Genomic DNA, 15,182 nt, shown 5'->3' on the forward strand with positions numbered 1-15,182 from the left:
ATGGCATCCTATGACTCTGCATCCACATCACACAGTGTACCATCTCCACCAATTGAAAGACACCGTCTCAGACGTAAACGTTCTCCTTCCCCATCCTCGCAGCACTTCAGCGTGAATCCATTTGCTGCACATCGCACATATTCCCCCTCAACCCGCGCTTCTGACATCGCGCGCCTTCTTGACCCATCATATGCATCGCCGTCACATCAAACATCATTCAAGGCACTAGGCTCACGAACTGCTATCAGGGAGGTTTATGTTGATCACCACGGTGACCTGCATGATCCTGATTTCCGTGACTTCCCCACTTTTGGCCATGCGCATTCTAAACCGAGTTTGGGGCGGATATATTCGGACGAGAGTGATGCAGAGGAAGATGAGGAGATCTGCCAGAGACGGGCATCTATGGAGAAGCAACGGAGGCGGCCATCCACTACCACTTACTATGCTTCCCCTGCCTACTACCCCTACGACGAGCCTTCGTCGTATGAGTCAAGAAATTTGGTTGAAGTCGAAGATGAAGATGAGCAGCTAGATCATCAAGAACACGCACCTCTCAGGGAGAAGTACTTCACTTCGCGATCAAAATCTCCTCAGAAACATTCTCAGACTGAGAAGGAGACATATCCTGAGAACCCTCATATCGAGGCGCCCCAACCTCTTGCACCTGACAGTGACTGGACGTGAGTTATATTCCCAACTGAATCGCGTCTCAATAGCTGACAATGTACTTGTAGACCTACGTGTGGACATGCTATTCGCCGTCAGTGGCACGCCTTCACACTGAGCCTGCGCTTTAGTCTATTCCGGACGAAGCGTAGAATTCAGCGGAGAATGTCGGGCTAAATGCGCCACCGATGTTATCATACCCCTCGCGCCAGCAAATGTCTATGCTTTCTTCCTTTTGAGCGCATGTCGCCGAGGGTCGCAACTTTGCATACCCCCCAATACCCAGCGGGACACGTCGTGCCTAGCACCTGTCCATGCGCACATATTATTGTTCAACACGACGTCGCATTTCTCAACTTCGCTTTTTGGCGGCGCTTTCTTGCAAGCGCGACTCCACTCGCGCAATCTTCACATTCACATTCGCATTTGCATCCCTCGGCATTTTCTTATTTTCGCATCGTTTTCAATTTTGCTTTCGCACGCGCAATGGACATCTATGCAACAGTCATGCATTCACATTTCTATTCATTGTTACGGACCGGATATGTATTGATCTATCTACGTCCCCCGGTGGGATTTTCCTGGGAGTTATGGGGATCCGATAAGTGGAGCAGAGGGAAGGACAGAAGGAGAGCGAAGGAGTCGCAATTAGTGGAACGAAGAAGGAGTAGCATACGTAGTTTGGAGGAGACACGATTGAATGACAACGAAATGACCGCATCTTCCCTTCGGGATCAGATTGAGTGCTCCGTCGGCCTAGCCCGGTATTTTCCGTACTTTTGACAGGTCATCACCGTCTCATGCCGCCTCATGCCTTTCTCTTTCAGCGGACCTCTGGTGTCACGCCGCACATAGTTGGCTGAGTACCCTGTGCTCCAATCATAAGTTCCTTATCTCTCTCGATTAGACAAAACTGCCATTCTCTCATGCATGAGTACCAATACTGCTTGTGGACCGTAAAGGGTGGGCGCCCTTCCAACTTGCCAGATTTGTACGCGTTATCCTGTTCTCTCACCAGATTTGTCTATATTGCAGCATCGTACTGTGTGGCCACCCATCCTGCATACCACGGGAATGGGAGACCCGATCCGATGTGGCGTAGTGCTAGCAGTCTTATCGTTCCGTCAAGACTCGTCGCTTCATCAAGCGAAGTTTTTTTTTTCTGCGCTAAACCAGACACGACTGGAATGGAAGCCTTCGTCCCCGACGTGGCGTGGGCATTCGGTCCTTGACCCGTCCTCGACTCCTTATCCAGCTCCAAAAAATGAACGTAAAACAAAGAGTCGGAAGGCGCGTGGTCTCTTGTTCCTATCACGACGCGTTCGTTCCGGCGGGATTGCGTACTGATGTCGTCTCGACTACCCCACACGCGTCACCCCTGTGGGATAAACCCTCAAACGTTGCGCTCTCGATTCCGGCCAATTCTTCCGATTGTCCGTGATTTACATTCCCATTTGGACACGTTACCTCTCAGTTATCCAACTATCCACTGCTTATACATGCATATTGTGTCATCGCTCCGTCGCCTAGGCCTTTAACCGTCTCTTGCACACGTCAGCCCTCGACGTAACATCACCGCAACAGTTTTGGCTGTTCCAATCCATGCTGTCATTCTGCCTGACGCGTGACTCTGTACTACTATTCAATCTTCAGACGTATTTGGATCAGTAAATCCAGGGTCGAGCCCACACGCCCTCTGCAACGCGTTCGGTCTTTTGCTTGATCAGTTATCTGCAGCTCAAACAATGCTGCGCATCCTATTTTATGTGGTAAGTGATAGCTCTTTTCTGTATCCGGCTCATTCGCCAGATGCAGTCTGATCGGCGTCCATCAGTCCTCACTCGAAAGGCGAGTTTTTAGCAGCGCTTCTGACTTCCCCGCGAGTTTTTTGCATTGCATTCTTACTCTTCATTCTGGTGAGTTTAAAACTGCTCTGTAGAGCGCTCCCGAGCCGGAACCTGATAAGATAACACACTATTCGTCAGATTATTCTCTTCGCTATCTATCCGAGAGAGCCTGCTTTCTTGCTTCATCGTTTATCCGTTTTATATGGGATCCGCTCTTCAGCTTAGCCGAGCCGCACCGCGGGAGCAATACCCGTCCTCCATCGCCCAAGTTGGTACAGGAAACGGTAGTTCCATCTAGCGAGGAAGCGAAGAAGTCCTCTTGTTATGAGCACCTCACGGTATCAGCGAGGCGTGGAGCTTTCCCTGCTCAGCATAGGAATGCTGTGTTCCTGTATTGAATTTAGAGACTGGAGGCTTAATGAACCTGCCAGAGCGGAGTACTGAAGCCACTTTACTTCCGTGACGGATTAAGCATCTATCGCAGCATGGGCAATACAATTGATTCGACACAAGGCTTGCACTGCAGGCTTGTGCCACTCCGCCACTGTATGGCTTGGCTCTCAATATTGTCGAAGAAAGGCATCAAATGGACGGTGTTGTTGACATTCCTCAGATTCGCCCTTCACCATATCACATGCTTTGTCTTCTCCCCTCCTTTGTTCTAGATCATCCATGCAACCTCGGTGAGTCTAATGACCTGCGCTTCTGCCCGCAATCTCATCGATTTCCCTTTGCCCAGCGATTATCTCTTGTGTCTTGAAGACGTTTGACACTCTCCTATCTATTTCATTTCGCTAGATCCCGAATCAGTGTGCCTTTGTATATGCCTATACCAGCTTATACCTCTGATTTAAGCGGATCATCCTTTTCCTTTCGGGTCTATCAAATTCGATCGCACAAACGTTGGCATCTCCTCCTGAGATATGACTGGGGGAGAGCTTCATCCAAGACAGACCAACAACGCATGTATCTCATCGAAGACTTCATTCAGTCCCACTCATCTCATTTCGACGAATAGCCAATCTCGTACGATCGCGGGGCGACTCTCAACTTGATGAAGTACTGTTCATTTATGATGAGTGGCTGAGTGAATCCGCGGACATCGTGATAACTTCATGGCCAAGGCGCTCGACGAAGATAGACTTATGGACCTATCTTGTTAATTTTGTTTCATTCGTTCCATTCTATCACAATTCTTCCCGCGTTGCTTTCGCAGTACGTGATACTCGTCGAGGTTTTACTGCATTGGGATTACCGCAGAGACGCTCGTCCACGTGTGGATATTATGAGAAGATCAGAACCATCTTCTGATCAGTAATTTATAATAAAAAAGTTACATATGTGGTACATAGTTTCGATCTGTTAATATTCAAGGCTCTGCATACTAACCCATGCTAGGCCAGGCTGGCCTGGCCACACAATGCCAACTTGTGGTACGCAGCATCTACTTATAGGGCGTGCTGCTGGTTTCAAGCCAATTACGAGTTCCCATACACGCCCTTCTTTACACCGCCATACCATGGAAGAGCCATGGATCAAGCCTTCAACTTGTAACACTCACGCCTGCATGCAACCCTAGAATGCCATATCGGCAAACAATTGGCCTGGCTGAAAATATGCCTTGCGCATCAAAAGGGTCCTGCCAAACTTCCAAACAACACCCCAATCATGTAACGCTTGCCAGCGTTCTTTCCCGTGAAGGCACACACTAGTTTCGTAATCCTGGCCAATGTGTGGGGTAGTATGAACCCGAAGAAGACACGCGCTGTAATCACGCTGCGTTGTTTTTCCGACTTGTGGTACGACATTGTCTTTGTTTGATCCGTTTGTGGTAACCCCGTAGGTTACGGATTTGGTTGGATGCGCACATGATGGCTTCCTTGTGGTCGGTGCTAGCACCGCGGTGATCAGCATCAAGGGATTACGAACCGCGGACGGAAAGAAGTCATTTCCTTTTGACTTAAAGCAATGTATGCGTAGCTGCCTCCTAGCCGAAGGACAATGGACAAAGGTCAGTGGCGGGTTCGCAGATGCAAGTGGCACAACGGCGTGTGTTCAATGCATCGTTGATGCAATCAGACCTTGTTCGTCAAGTCAGACTCGATGCATGTAAGTGAATGATGTCTTCAGACTCACCGTCTAGATAACCCCTAAAGCTGGCATGCTCGATACGAGCTGTGTATGTTACACCTTTTTTACATTGGACGAAACCCTTTTGACAGCAGCGATCAGGAAACGGGATTCTGATGTGCTGCGTGGCGCAGGGTTCAGACCTACCAGCCCTGATCAGTGTCACAGAAGCACGGCACGACCAACAGACGGTGTTATCTGTCAACGAGTGTTTTGCGGCGTTTTCCAACACTTCGTATTCGCTGAGGAGCTGCGAGACGGAAGACGAGATAAGTCAACTATATCATGCGTAAGGAGATCAACAAAACATAGACATGGTGATAATCGCAATGAAAAGTTGTGTTGGATAGACTGTGTATACCGAGGATACTCTCGAATGTCATCCATCTAGGGTTCCAATTGAACCTGATTGAAGACTTGTTGTCTGCAGACACTTGTGGGTAAATTATGTCGTGACGGTGATAAAGTGAAAACACCCACTCATGTTCGCGAAGTCACTGTGAAAACAGAAATGCAGACTGCTTCAGGTTATCTATCACGCTGCCCAGGATGCTGTTGTGAATCCCAGTTCTGTGAAGGAAGGTTAAACTTGAAGTATTCGTCGGGCACCCAGCCATCATCATTACTTAAAACCTGCGCGAGAGGAAAATCGACGATAGTGTATGACCTGCGTGAACGCAATTCAATAGAGAGTGTGAATGTTATGACAGTACTGACAGAGGGTGCGAGATTGGATGATGCCGATATGGGTCGAGACTGATGAATTGTAAATAGGAGTTCGATAATGATTTGACACTTACGTTCTCCATGGGAACTACATCTGAATGCAGTGATGATTCGAAAGAGGAGCAGCGGGGCAGTAAGGAATTAGCTGGGGACTACAGGGCGATTGTCTAGTCAACTTCGAAAGGAAATAAGGAACAACAAATATAAATGGTTAACACGAAGGTCGTGGTCACAAACAAGAACCGCATCTGTGGGGTAAAGGGCAAGAGGGCAGGTAGCAAAGAAAAGCGGGTTATTATGGGTCCATTATAGGAGAAAGTGAACATGACTAAAGGCGAAAACATCATAGGCAATATCGCTGGATCACGGCGCAAGGAAGCAGCGCGAGGTGTCGGGGCAGGCTGAATACCGAGTAAGGCATGTATTTCAGACGTACCGTCTTGCAAGAGAATGTTGACACATCTATGAATGTGCACACTGGGCTGTGGCTCTTGTGCAGGTTAGATGCTAACAAAATTGTGAAATGCTGCATATGTAGGTGTTCAGCTCATATCCGGTTGAGAAGCCACTATTGGCATGAGTCAGGTGAGAGTAGGGCAGGATGGGAATCTAAACATCAAACCCTTCGCAACAGAGCTCTCGGACAGTGAGGCTCCAGCATCAGCGCATCGAACTCATATATCATTTTGGCACTACCGTGCCTGAAGCTGGTCAGAATGGTCAGGTTGTCCAGAACACTGTTGTATGTCTGCAACTCACCGCAAAGTCTCCCACACCCCATAATAACTTCAGATACTTCCGAGGCATTACCAACACGGTAGCACCTGACTTCACAGTGAGTTTATTCGAGTGATGAGAAAATACCGTCCCAAATAACCACTGTCGAATGAACCACGATCTATCATGTGTCAAGATTCCATATCTTCGTACCATCTGGCGACTTGTTCGTGGCAAGGCACATGCTGTCCGGATCTGCGGAGATGTCAGTCATGAAGAGACTGCTCATAAAATAGTTTCGTGATCCCAGTCATCCTTGCAAGTTTTGAGCTCTGCGGGACGACTCTCCATTAGCAGTGACAACTCAGTACCCATTGGCCATCCCTCAAAACTACATATACTCCCTGCTCACGCCCCTTCATTCTACTGCAAGGTCCTATCGCCAAGCGGTCTTACCCCGAAGGCCGATCATTAACTGCAATCCCCGAAAGTAGGTCCTGAACCCTTGGGCCTAATGAATTCATCATGACCCTGGAAGGTCTCTACTGGTGTCATTATCAATTTGGCAGTTAGGAAAGTTGGCAAATACGGGGATGTTTATATTGAACGCGTTCAAAATAGGCGGTGAGCTCTCTTGGATTGCAATAGGCCAGATATTGACAAAACCAATGATTTCAAATGGGCATTTGGGCTGCAGCACGTTATCTGGTGGAGCCAATTGCTAGCCCATCGGCGCTCGAAGTTTTGATCGACCAAGCCTTAGTAGGCGGCCGGACAGCAAGGAAGCGAAGATTTCAATTTTGTGACTGCAAATTTTGTTTTCTCGGCGGGCGTCTGAGGAGGTTCGACTTTTGGCCGACTTGGTGAGGCGGCTGCGGCTGCTAATGGTGGCAGCAACATCTACCATCGACACTGCATGGACCCGGCCCCCCTTAGACTCTGAGATCCGAATGCCCAACCACGGGCCACCCCCAGTGGAACCCCTTCGTCTGCCTAGCGACCATGACATTCCTCGGTGCGCAAGTTTCTCGCGTCTTCAGCCGTACAGTGTTGCAAGAATAGCAGGCGCTATAGAACTTCAAGTTAGCCTCCATGATCGACCTAGTACACTCTGCACAAGTTTGCACGCCCGAGAAAAGGAGTGATCCGGGCGGAGTGACGGTCATCCGGGCCGCTTCACTATAATTACATCAATACCACACTTCCACACAGTTTTACAACTACTAAATGTATTGTCGACATCAGGCTATAGCTAGCCTTCAATATGGGAAAAAACTTCATAAAACTACGGTGAGGTATATGTAATCTCTCGTAGTTAGTCCTTGATAGAAGGAAGACAGTTCATCCTCAGAGGCGAGCTAAGTGTGCTCGAAGATGAGACATTCCCTTCATGATTCTTAGATGAAGCGTCATAAAATGTATGCATTCGGTATCTCTCGGAAAATATAGATAGGGTTTCAGCTCTTTGGCTATTGGCGTACTAGAGTACGAGCCGACTCGTGGTTCATGCTTCTCAACAAACAGTGCCCGAGAGAACACTGTGCGTGTATAGTCAAACAAAAAGGCTATGAGCTCGGCTGCTTCCTGATGCGCATGTACTGTAGGTGTCAACTCGACAATAATGGGTACGAGGCTTGGAGGTGGCCCTTGTTCTGTAAATATGTTGTGAGCTACAATAGAAGGGGCTCGTCAAAGACATCTCTTACCCGAGGTATGAACCTTGGCCTTGTCCTGGAAAAAGATACTTGATCGACATTGGATACAGTATTCATGACAAGTGTAGGCAAATGCAAATTTATGATTCAGCTTGGGGGTTTTGGGTCAGTACTTGGGTGTCTACAAGAGACCATATTGTTGAAGAAAAGCTCACATGGCAGATGCAACAACTTGAATGTGCTAGTATGGAATGGTTCGAAAGTCTGAAGGTATGGATTTTCTTTGCTGTCTTTTTATGCATTTGAAGAAGGTCATGCAAGTGACCATCCCGATAAGGCTCGGCGCTCAGCGCTCAGGCTTATCACACAGCCTGGTTTCTACTTGGAATCTGGGAAGGGGTTCAAGGTAACAAGGCTGGCGCTCGGCGAACAGCGTACCGGTGAGTTTTTCCTGGCGATTATGCTGATTGCGGTGCATTTACCTGGTCATATGTTCTGTGACAAAATCCTTTAATATCTTCTTCTCACCGGTTCTCTGATGCGGCGGCAGTGGGGGCCCTGACAGGACGGCGCTAGAGATCTCTTACCTACCCCGCTCACAGCTTCGCCAAGGAAGTGCATCTGATGGAAAGTTTCGTTGCAGTTTCGATTTATAGCCTCATAAAGCTATCCACAAGATACGCTGCCACAGATTTATCTACCTGCAGGCTAGTGTGTGAACTAGTGGTACACCTTCCTAGGATGATCTGGCTGGCTACGCGGCCAAATGCATTACTCGCTCTTTGCAAGACGAAGTAGTATCTTTACACAGACGCATGCGTGTTGTTGGGGATCCAGATTTCCTGTTCAAATACTTGTGTCATTTGCACATTGGAGTGGTGGTATACTACCTCACATTTGGTGGCCTTTGCTGTACTATCATGATGGCGATGCAGTTGATAATCCAGTCGCAAAGGATGACAACAATAACACGGACCCATTTTATTGATTGAGCACCTTGCGGTCCTAATTCAATAGGTGACACAGCCTAAGGCTCAAATAGTGCCTACTAGTAGGTCTTCAAGTTGTATTGCCGAGGCTCGACACATCATGATGCTGTCGGGTCTGGTGCATTCCTGCGAGAGACACGGATAATTTGATGCAAATACACAGACACGGTGACGCGGCGGCTCGATCGGGTCCCAGAGCGTTAACGTTTGGCTACGATTGAGAAGCAGTCTGTAGATCTATCACAGAAGACGACGAGGAGAATGGCACCGAATAGTATACTGGCGGTAATATCCAAATATAGCAAAAGTTTCCTACGGATACGCAAGTCATCTTGGACCAGGTTTTTAACACAGGGCAAGAGCTGCCACATAGCTCCCGGGGAGACTCGCTCACCAATTCTGCATACTACGACTAACAAGCAGACGTGGTCTGGCGATGGCAAAGTCTTTTGCTCAGTACGCCTCTCAATTTTTGACCCAGCAGCATAATCCAGCATCGAGTCTGTCCTCTTCGCAGCCTTTATTCTTTTCATTCACAACCGACGAAGGGTCTCGTGCAGGTGATGATCATGATACAGAGGTTGACGACGTTGACGACCCTCATCTGCGTGTAAGCAGACTGTCAAGTCGCGGAAATTTTAGGAGTCGAGCACATGATATAGATGATGAAGACCCATATCTACGCCTCGACGAAGGGGATGATAACCTGCCAGGGGCCTCTCATCATACTTCTCAGTCAATTCCTTTGATGGCTTCCGACTATGGCCAAGCTGAGTCCCAAGACTATCCAAAGGGCTGGCTTGCCCACCAGGCATCTCCTCCTCGAAGAATTCGCTCGCCTTTACCGTCCCTTTCATCCTCATCTCTTGGTTCACCTGAACCTACAATCGACTCACCGAGACCCATGCCCAATCGCTCTGCTAGACCACAGCATCCTCCGCCTCCACCTTCACGAGCTCGCGAGCCTGTTTCCTTATCTCTGACTGAGTCACTTCTGCCGAGGGATGGCACCACACGCCCCATCGACGTATTCTCTTTACCAGATCCGCGGCATATCACTCGGGCTCGACGGAAGTTTAATGATTCGCACTGGACCATATTTTGGTGTACAGGTGTTTCTGTATGCGTCTTCTTTTCCATTCTACTGCTATTCTTTGGCAAGACTCGCAAGGACGACGGACGGGGGGTTTCGCTCCCATACACAACGCTGCTGCATACAGTACCCCTGCTTACCATATTGACATTTCTGAGCGCTCTTATGGCATATGTCCACGTTTTCCTCCTCCGCATATTTGTTCGTCCAGTCATGATCGCGACATCAGTATTCATACCAGCTACACTTTTTATCTCTGCTATATGGGCATTCGTTGGTAGTTTCATGTGGGATGGAGACCAGGAACCGACTTGGGGTGAGACAGTCGGGTGAGCACTCTTTTCGTCTGTTTTGACCGCGGAAGCTCATTAGGGTATCCAGTCTTCGACTATTCTCACTTGTACCCCTCGTTCTCTCTGTCATCACTGCCAGAGGCCTAGTGAATTTACCCCGAGAAATCCATTCAACTTCTTCTATCCTCGATCTTACCACACGGCTTCTCATTGCAAATCCTTTCCTTCTCGCTCTCTCTCCCGCGATGCTTCTTACGATGCTGGTTGCATCTATACCATTCATTACCGTGATATTCCGACTCCTTTTGATTGGTTATGTCTATGAACCCAATGGGACACTAGAAGGGCATGTTCAAGGGTGGGCGAACTGGGCAATATTTGGTGTAGTTGGTGTGTGGTTTTGGAGCTGGGGCATCGCGAAGGGGATGCTGCGTACGACTTGTGCAGGTGTTATTGGTGCTTGGTACTTTGCCGAGTAAGCGTTTTTTTTTTCAGTTTTTATCTCGTTTACTCATGACCTCAGCCCTGATGTTCCAATTCCACTGCCAAGCGATAGTCACATCATTCATGCTGCTCTCTTGCGGGCTGCATATCCCTCTCTCGGATCGATTGTCCTCAGCGCGCTCATTCTCACGGGTATCCGATTGCTAGGACTTCTCATCCTGGCCCTACGTTGGCTTCCGCTCTATCTACCGCTTGCACTGCGTCCATGGTGTCAGCCTATAATATTTGGTTCAGGTATGGCAGTCTCATACCTAGAGAGCGTTACCACATCCTTGAGCAAGTATGCCCTCGTATATACTGGGTTGACCGGAGACCCCTTCTTTGTGAGCGCAAGGAGGGCCCGGGCTCTCACTGCTGCCGTTGAGACTACTAGCGCTGGTCGGTACCGCAAGAAATTCAAGACTGAGCGTGCGTAATATCTTTGTTTCGCAGAGTCATAGCTGACATGCCATTCAGCACCATTACGGATGCTTACCTATGCACCATTAACGCCCACATTTCCCTTCGCACTTGTGACGTATCTTTTTGTCGCACACACGTTAGGCGCACCTGATTATGCCTTGGGAGCCTCGTTACTTGCTGGTGGTGTCACCGCACTCGTGGGCTTGTTTTGCATAGGACTAGTCAAGGATGTGTATGTTATGATCAACCAGCACAACATTCTCGTGCTAATCATTGCCACACTAGTGCTGATACACTGTATCTATGTTACTGCATCGACAAGGATGTGGGTGAGAGACACAGGGAGGAAGTATTTGCTGCTGTGAGTGTATTTTGGATCGGCTTTGGAACATCACTTACAATTCACACTCAGCTCGAATACGAGATACAGCCTCGGACCGCAGCTCGATCACAACCTCAGACTGCAACTCCACCACAACTGCAAGCTCAGCCGCGTTCGTCGTTATCAGGTCGGCCTGAACAGGCATCTCCGACTAGGGCACAGCGTCCAACAGTCATCTCTCCTCCGCGATCCGACTCACCGCGCGTACCTCAACAATTTACCCCTCCCTCTCCGAAACCTGTTCCACGCCCTATTCAACCTGCTCAACCTGTCCAGCCGATACAGCCAACCATCCCAGATGCAGATATTGATCCTTTCGAACACGAACCTATAGGGTTTGATGCACCTGCAGCGCAAACTCGTGGGTACGATCTCTCCCCCGAACCTGGTCGTGCGTCAGTGGACGACGAGAGCCTTGACGAAGACGACGAGCACGGCGAAGAGTCACAGCTTTTCCCAGGGTCAGGGCTTTTCTAACACGAGTACTTAGAACTGGGCAATTGAGCTTGTTTATAATCACACTAATCTGCGATGATGGTGACATCTTAGGATAGATTAATCCCATTATGCTGTATATTTGCATGTCTTGTTTTTGTATTTAATATATTTCCATCTACATATTCATGGTTCTTGACCAGGCCTGTAGATTGAGAAGATTTGCTGTGAGTCAGTATGGTTCGAAGTAGCTACATGGCCCAGCTAGTAGTACTGTCCTCGTTTCAAATCCCTCTGACCAGAGAGTCCCCTCGAACGTCCGCATGTTCACAGGTGAGATGCAGAACGCGTACTGCTACTGTTCCAAGTTCTCCCAGATTGGCGTTCCGAAACTTCCGATGTCTCCGACACACGTAGCTTATGACTCGGAGCACTGATTGTTTCAAAGCAACATCAACAACATCAAGCTTCGACGGTTCTGAGCGGTTCTATCAGGTAGCGCCCGATTCAAGGTTTACTACATCGACCAAGAAATGTCAGCAAATCAGTTCAAAGGTCCCTATGACCCTTCTATCATGGCTGAGTCCTATGCACAGTGGGAACAGTCGCTCGAAATCGAAATCCAACGGACTTTTGATACTGTCAACCGCGATGTCTTGGATGGTTATATGGCTAGAGATCTTGCCAGGCTCAAAGACCCCCAGGTGGATCCGGATTTCCTTTGTACATGGACTGTGCGTAGCGTCTGTGTCATAATCGTTTGAACTTAACTCCAACTGCTGGTTATTTCAGGGCATCCTCTGGGATAGGACCACATTGTCAAGGACTGCAATTGAAGTACAACGAGCACCCACCGGTTTTAACTTCCTGATCAAGACCTGCTTAAAGTACAACCTGGTCGAAGTCATGATTTTGATTACGTCGAGATATGGCACATTTAGGCTCGGCATGAAGAATGGACATGCTCTGGCCAGTTATTGTGGACTCGCAGTGCTGGACGACCTCTTGCACGTAGGGACAGATGTAGAAAGAAAATCAATTGCCGAGGAAATGATGAATCACAACATTGTAGACCTCTGCTTCAAGGTGAGGGCACATGCGATGTCGTTTGGGCGAAATCTGAAGGATGGAACATAGAACATAGATAGCTGGCTCTGTGCGCATCGCAGACTTGCTGCTTGTACCATTCGCTCTTTGGCTGGTCTAATTGGGGACAGGATTCCTGCGGATATGGTGGCGGATATCATTGCGAAGCTCTGTGTGTTTGTGCTTCAAGGACCCCGAATTTTTGTTGAACAGTTCTATGCTCCGGAGACAAAATGGCAAGGTGGAATAATTGTTTTAAGAGGGCAAAATGTAGGTCTTTTTGCTGCGGACATGTCCATGGAATTAACTCCATTTCCTCCTCACCTGTCTCAAAGGCTTCCGAAGCAGAGGTGGCTAAATGTGCTCTGCGATACTCAGGACTGGCTCATGACGATGCTCTCTGGGCTGCTCAAGGTCTTCTTTGTACCTACCCCATATTGCCCACCAAGTTTCGCCTTGAAATTCTCAAGAAAAGACCGCAAATTGTCGATTTGTTGTTTGATTGCGCGATCACGCCTCGACCAGCATGGTACCCTGAGCGGCAAAGTGACGCGGTTGCATGTGAAATCCTTGCACTTCTATTCCAATGGCCCCCTTACGTAGTACCCGGTGTGTCTTCGCCGTTGGACGGCTCATCGAGAACCCAGGAGTGGAAAGCTTTGTCTCAAGCCCTAAAGATTTTCACTGAAAGACAAGATTGGAGTGGGAAGCTAATTGAAGTCTGGATGAGCGTCGAAGAAGAGGATTGGCGCCATGTCGAGTCGTCAGTTCCTACTCTTGATTGCACTTTTGTCTCTAACCCTTTTGTTCACAGGTTGTTCAACAACGTCAAAAATTATGGAGCGAAAACTCTCCTTGGGAAAAGGACATTTCAACTTGCATTCGAATTACGAGGTATGGTAGCCGGGGTCAGAAGATGCTCTACTGCTGAGTTTTGTTTTGTTCAGGCATCAAACGGATCACAGTCCTGCGGTTGATTACTACATTGACTCATGCGGCAGACTCATGTGGAATTACCAACGCAGAGTTGGAGTCTCTCCTTCGTGTGGCCTACGTTGCATCGCAGAAAATAAAAGAAGCAGATCCGGAAAACGAAGAAGACCATCTGATGTATGCGGAGCGAACACAGGATATGTTCGCACTGCAAGTCGGCGACTCACATGCAGCTCCCCAGGTAGATTCCCCCTTGCAGATCGCAGAGGAAGTTGTCATGGGCCCTACAGCGCTCGCGCGATTGTTGGCCGTGCTCGCTCAACGGGGTGTTCTCGACTCAATCCAAGCTCTCAAGAAGGCACCGAATGGTCTCTCAACCGCAACCTCATTAGATCAAGTACAAATGATTACACATCCCGACATCATACGGAAATTCCTGCTAATCGCTTTCCGGCGTGTGGAGTCTCGTACAGAGTCTGGACGGAAGGTTACTCAATCAAATCCATATTACGCTCGGATGCACTTCGTGTCCTCTGCAGAACTTGCGGCCTCCTTAGTCTCGTTTGACAGGTATACGCGCGGAGAGTATGCTGAGGAAGTCAAGGGTGTTCGAAAGCAACTCGTCGTGGCCCTTGGGAATGCATCAGAGATGGCTATCCGCACTGGACAAAGTCAGATCGCCTTGAGCCTTGCACTCGGTGCGATAACAAGCGCAGAAAATATCCCCGAGTCAGAAGGTCTCGATGAAGCGGTAACCGCCAAGAACATACGACGGGCTGATCAAGCGAGAGCGGCACTTCGCCAAGGGTAGTTCTCCTCGCAGCTCTTCAATATTTTCCGCTTGATTACATGTGCTCTTCGTTATCAAAGTGTTCAGACTTAATTACTAGGGATCGGCGGTGCCGATTTCCACCTTGCTTGTTCGACTAGGGTTCGGCGTTGCCGACTTTCGCCTTGCTCCGTTGCATGTGGTGTTGTTTCCTTCTCAATGCTTTCGATTCGGCAGATAAACCATAGGCGAAGGTGCGTTCTAACACATGTGCTAGTTCTTCCAAGGTGTGAATGAAGATGACGTTAAAAAGAAAAGGGTAGTTTTATCTTGGATTCAATATTGTTGTATCCAGCCTGAGTATCACTTGTCACCAACATGACTGACAGTTTCATATAATATGTATCTTGACATCAGCTGTAGTTCTGAAAACGTAGTATGTTCACAATAAAATTACCTATGACTGGATAGTTTGCGAGGTTTTCTTTGATTCTTGATTCTTAGTTCATAGTTTGAGCGCTGAGCGCTGAGCCATCGATTAAGCTGAGCTTA

At 48.5% G+C, this 15,182-nt stretch overlaps 3 protein-coding genes across 3 annotated transcripts; all 3 read left to right on the forward strand.

Moving 5' to 3' along the window:
• On the forward strand, window positions 1–846 carry F5147DRAFT_774753 (uncharacterized protein; the record flags this gene model as incomplete). Its single annotated transcript, XM_041441632.1, has 2 exons — window positions 1–683; window positions 738–846. The coding sequence occupies 2 exons, from the start codon at window positions 1–3 to the stop codon at window positions 844–846; spliced, it is 792 nt and encodes a 263-aa protein (XP_041291789.1).
• An 8,254-nt stretch (window positions 847–9,100) lies between these two features.
• On the forward strand, window positions 9,101–12,032 carry F5147DRAFT_699939 (plasma-membrane choline transporter-domain-containing protein). The gene is made up of 6 exons (XM_041437652.1): window positions 9,101–10,155; window positions 10,208–10,594; window positions 10,643–11,031; window positions 11,080–11,257; window positions 11,311–11,386; window positions 11,438–12,032. Exons 1-6 carry the CDS (start codon window positions 9,170–9,172, stop codon window positions 11,882–11,884), a joined length of 2,463 nt encoding a protein of 820 aa, XP_041291790.1. The 5' UTR covers window positions 9,101–9,169; the 3' UTR covers window positions 11,885–12,032.
• Window positions 12,033–12,283: 251 nt separating this feature from the next.
• F5147DRAFT_699941 (uncharacterized protein) lies at window positions 12,284–15,092 on the forward strand. The gene is made up of 6 exons (XM_041437653.1): window positions 12,284–12,576; window positions 12,635–12,928; window positions 12,980–13,198; window positions 13,264–13,691; window positions 13,743–13,822; window positions 13,876–15,092. Exons 1-6 carry the CDS (start codon window positions 12,376–12,378, stop codon window positions 14,670–14,672), a joined length of 2,019 nt encoding a protein of 672 aa, XP_041291791.1. The 5' UTR covers window positions 12,284–12,375; the 3' UTR covers window positions 14,673–15,092.
• The last annotated feature ends 90 nt before the right edge of the window (window positions 15,093–15,182 follow it).

Source organism: Suillus discolor, assembly GCF_016758755.1.
Source record: "Suillus discolor strain FC423 chromosome Unknown F5147scaffold_34, whole genome shotgun sequence".
In the NCBI taxonomy this organism is placed as follows: Eukaryota; Fungi; Basidiomycota; class Agaricomycetes; order Boletales; family Suillaceae; genus Suillus; species Suillus discolor.

Excerpts from the sequence above, each read along its gene's own strand:
- F5147DRAFT_699939 (XM_041437652.1), top strand. The coding sequence starts at position 9,170 with ATGGCAAAGTCTTTTGCTCAGTACGCCTCTCAATTTTTGACCCAGCAG. Across the intron at positions 10,595-10,642 it reads GGTGCTTGGTACTTTGCCGA|CCCTGATGTTCCAATTCCAC; the intron begins GTAAGCGTTTTT and ends TCATGACCTCAG. Across the intron at positions 11,032-11,079 it reads CAAGAAATTCAAGACTGAGC|CACCATTACGGATGCTTACC; the intron begins GTGCGTAATATC and ends CATGCCATTCAG.
- F5147DRAFT_699941 (XM_041437653.1), top strand. The coding sequence starts at position 12,376 with ATGTCAGCAAATCAGTTCAAAGGTCCCTATGACCCTTCTATCATGGCT. Across the intron at positions 12,577-12,634 it reads ATTTCCTTTGTACATGGACT|GGCATCCTCTGGGATAGGAC; the intron begins GTGCGTAGCGTC and ends TGGTTATTTCAG. Across the intron at positions 13,692-13,742 it reads GATTGGCGCCATGTCGAGTC|GTTGTTCAACAACGTCAAAA; the intron begins GTCAGTTCCTAC and ends TTTTGTTCACAG.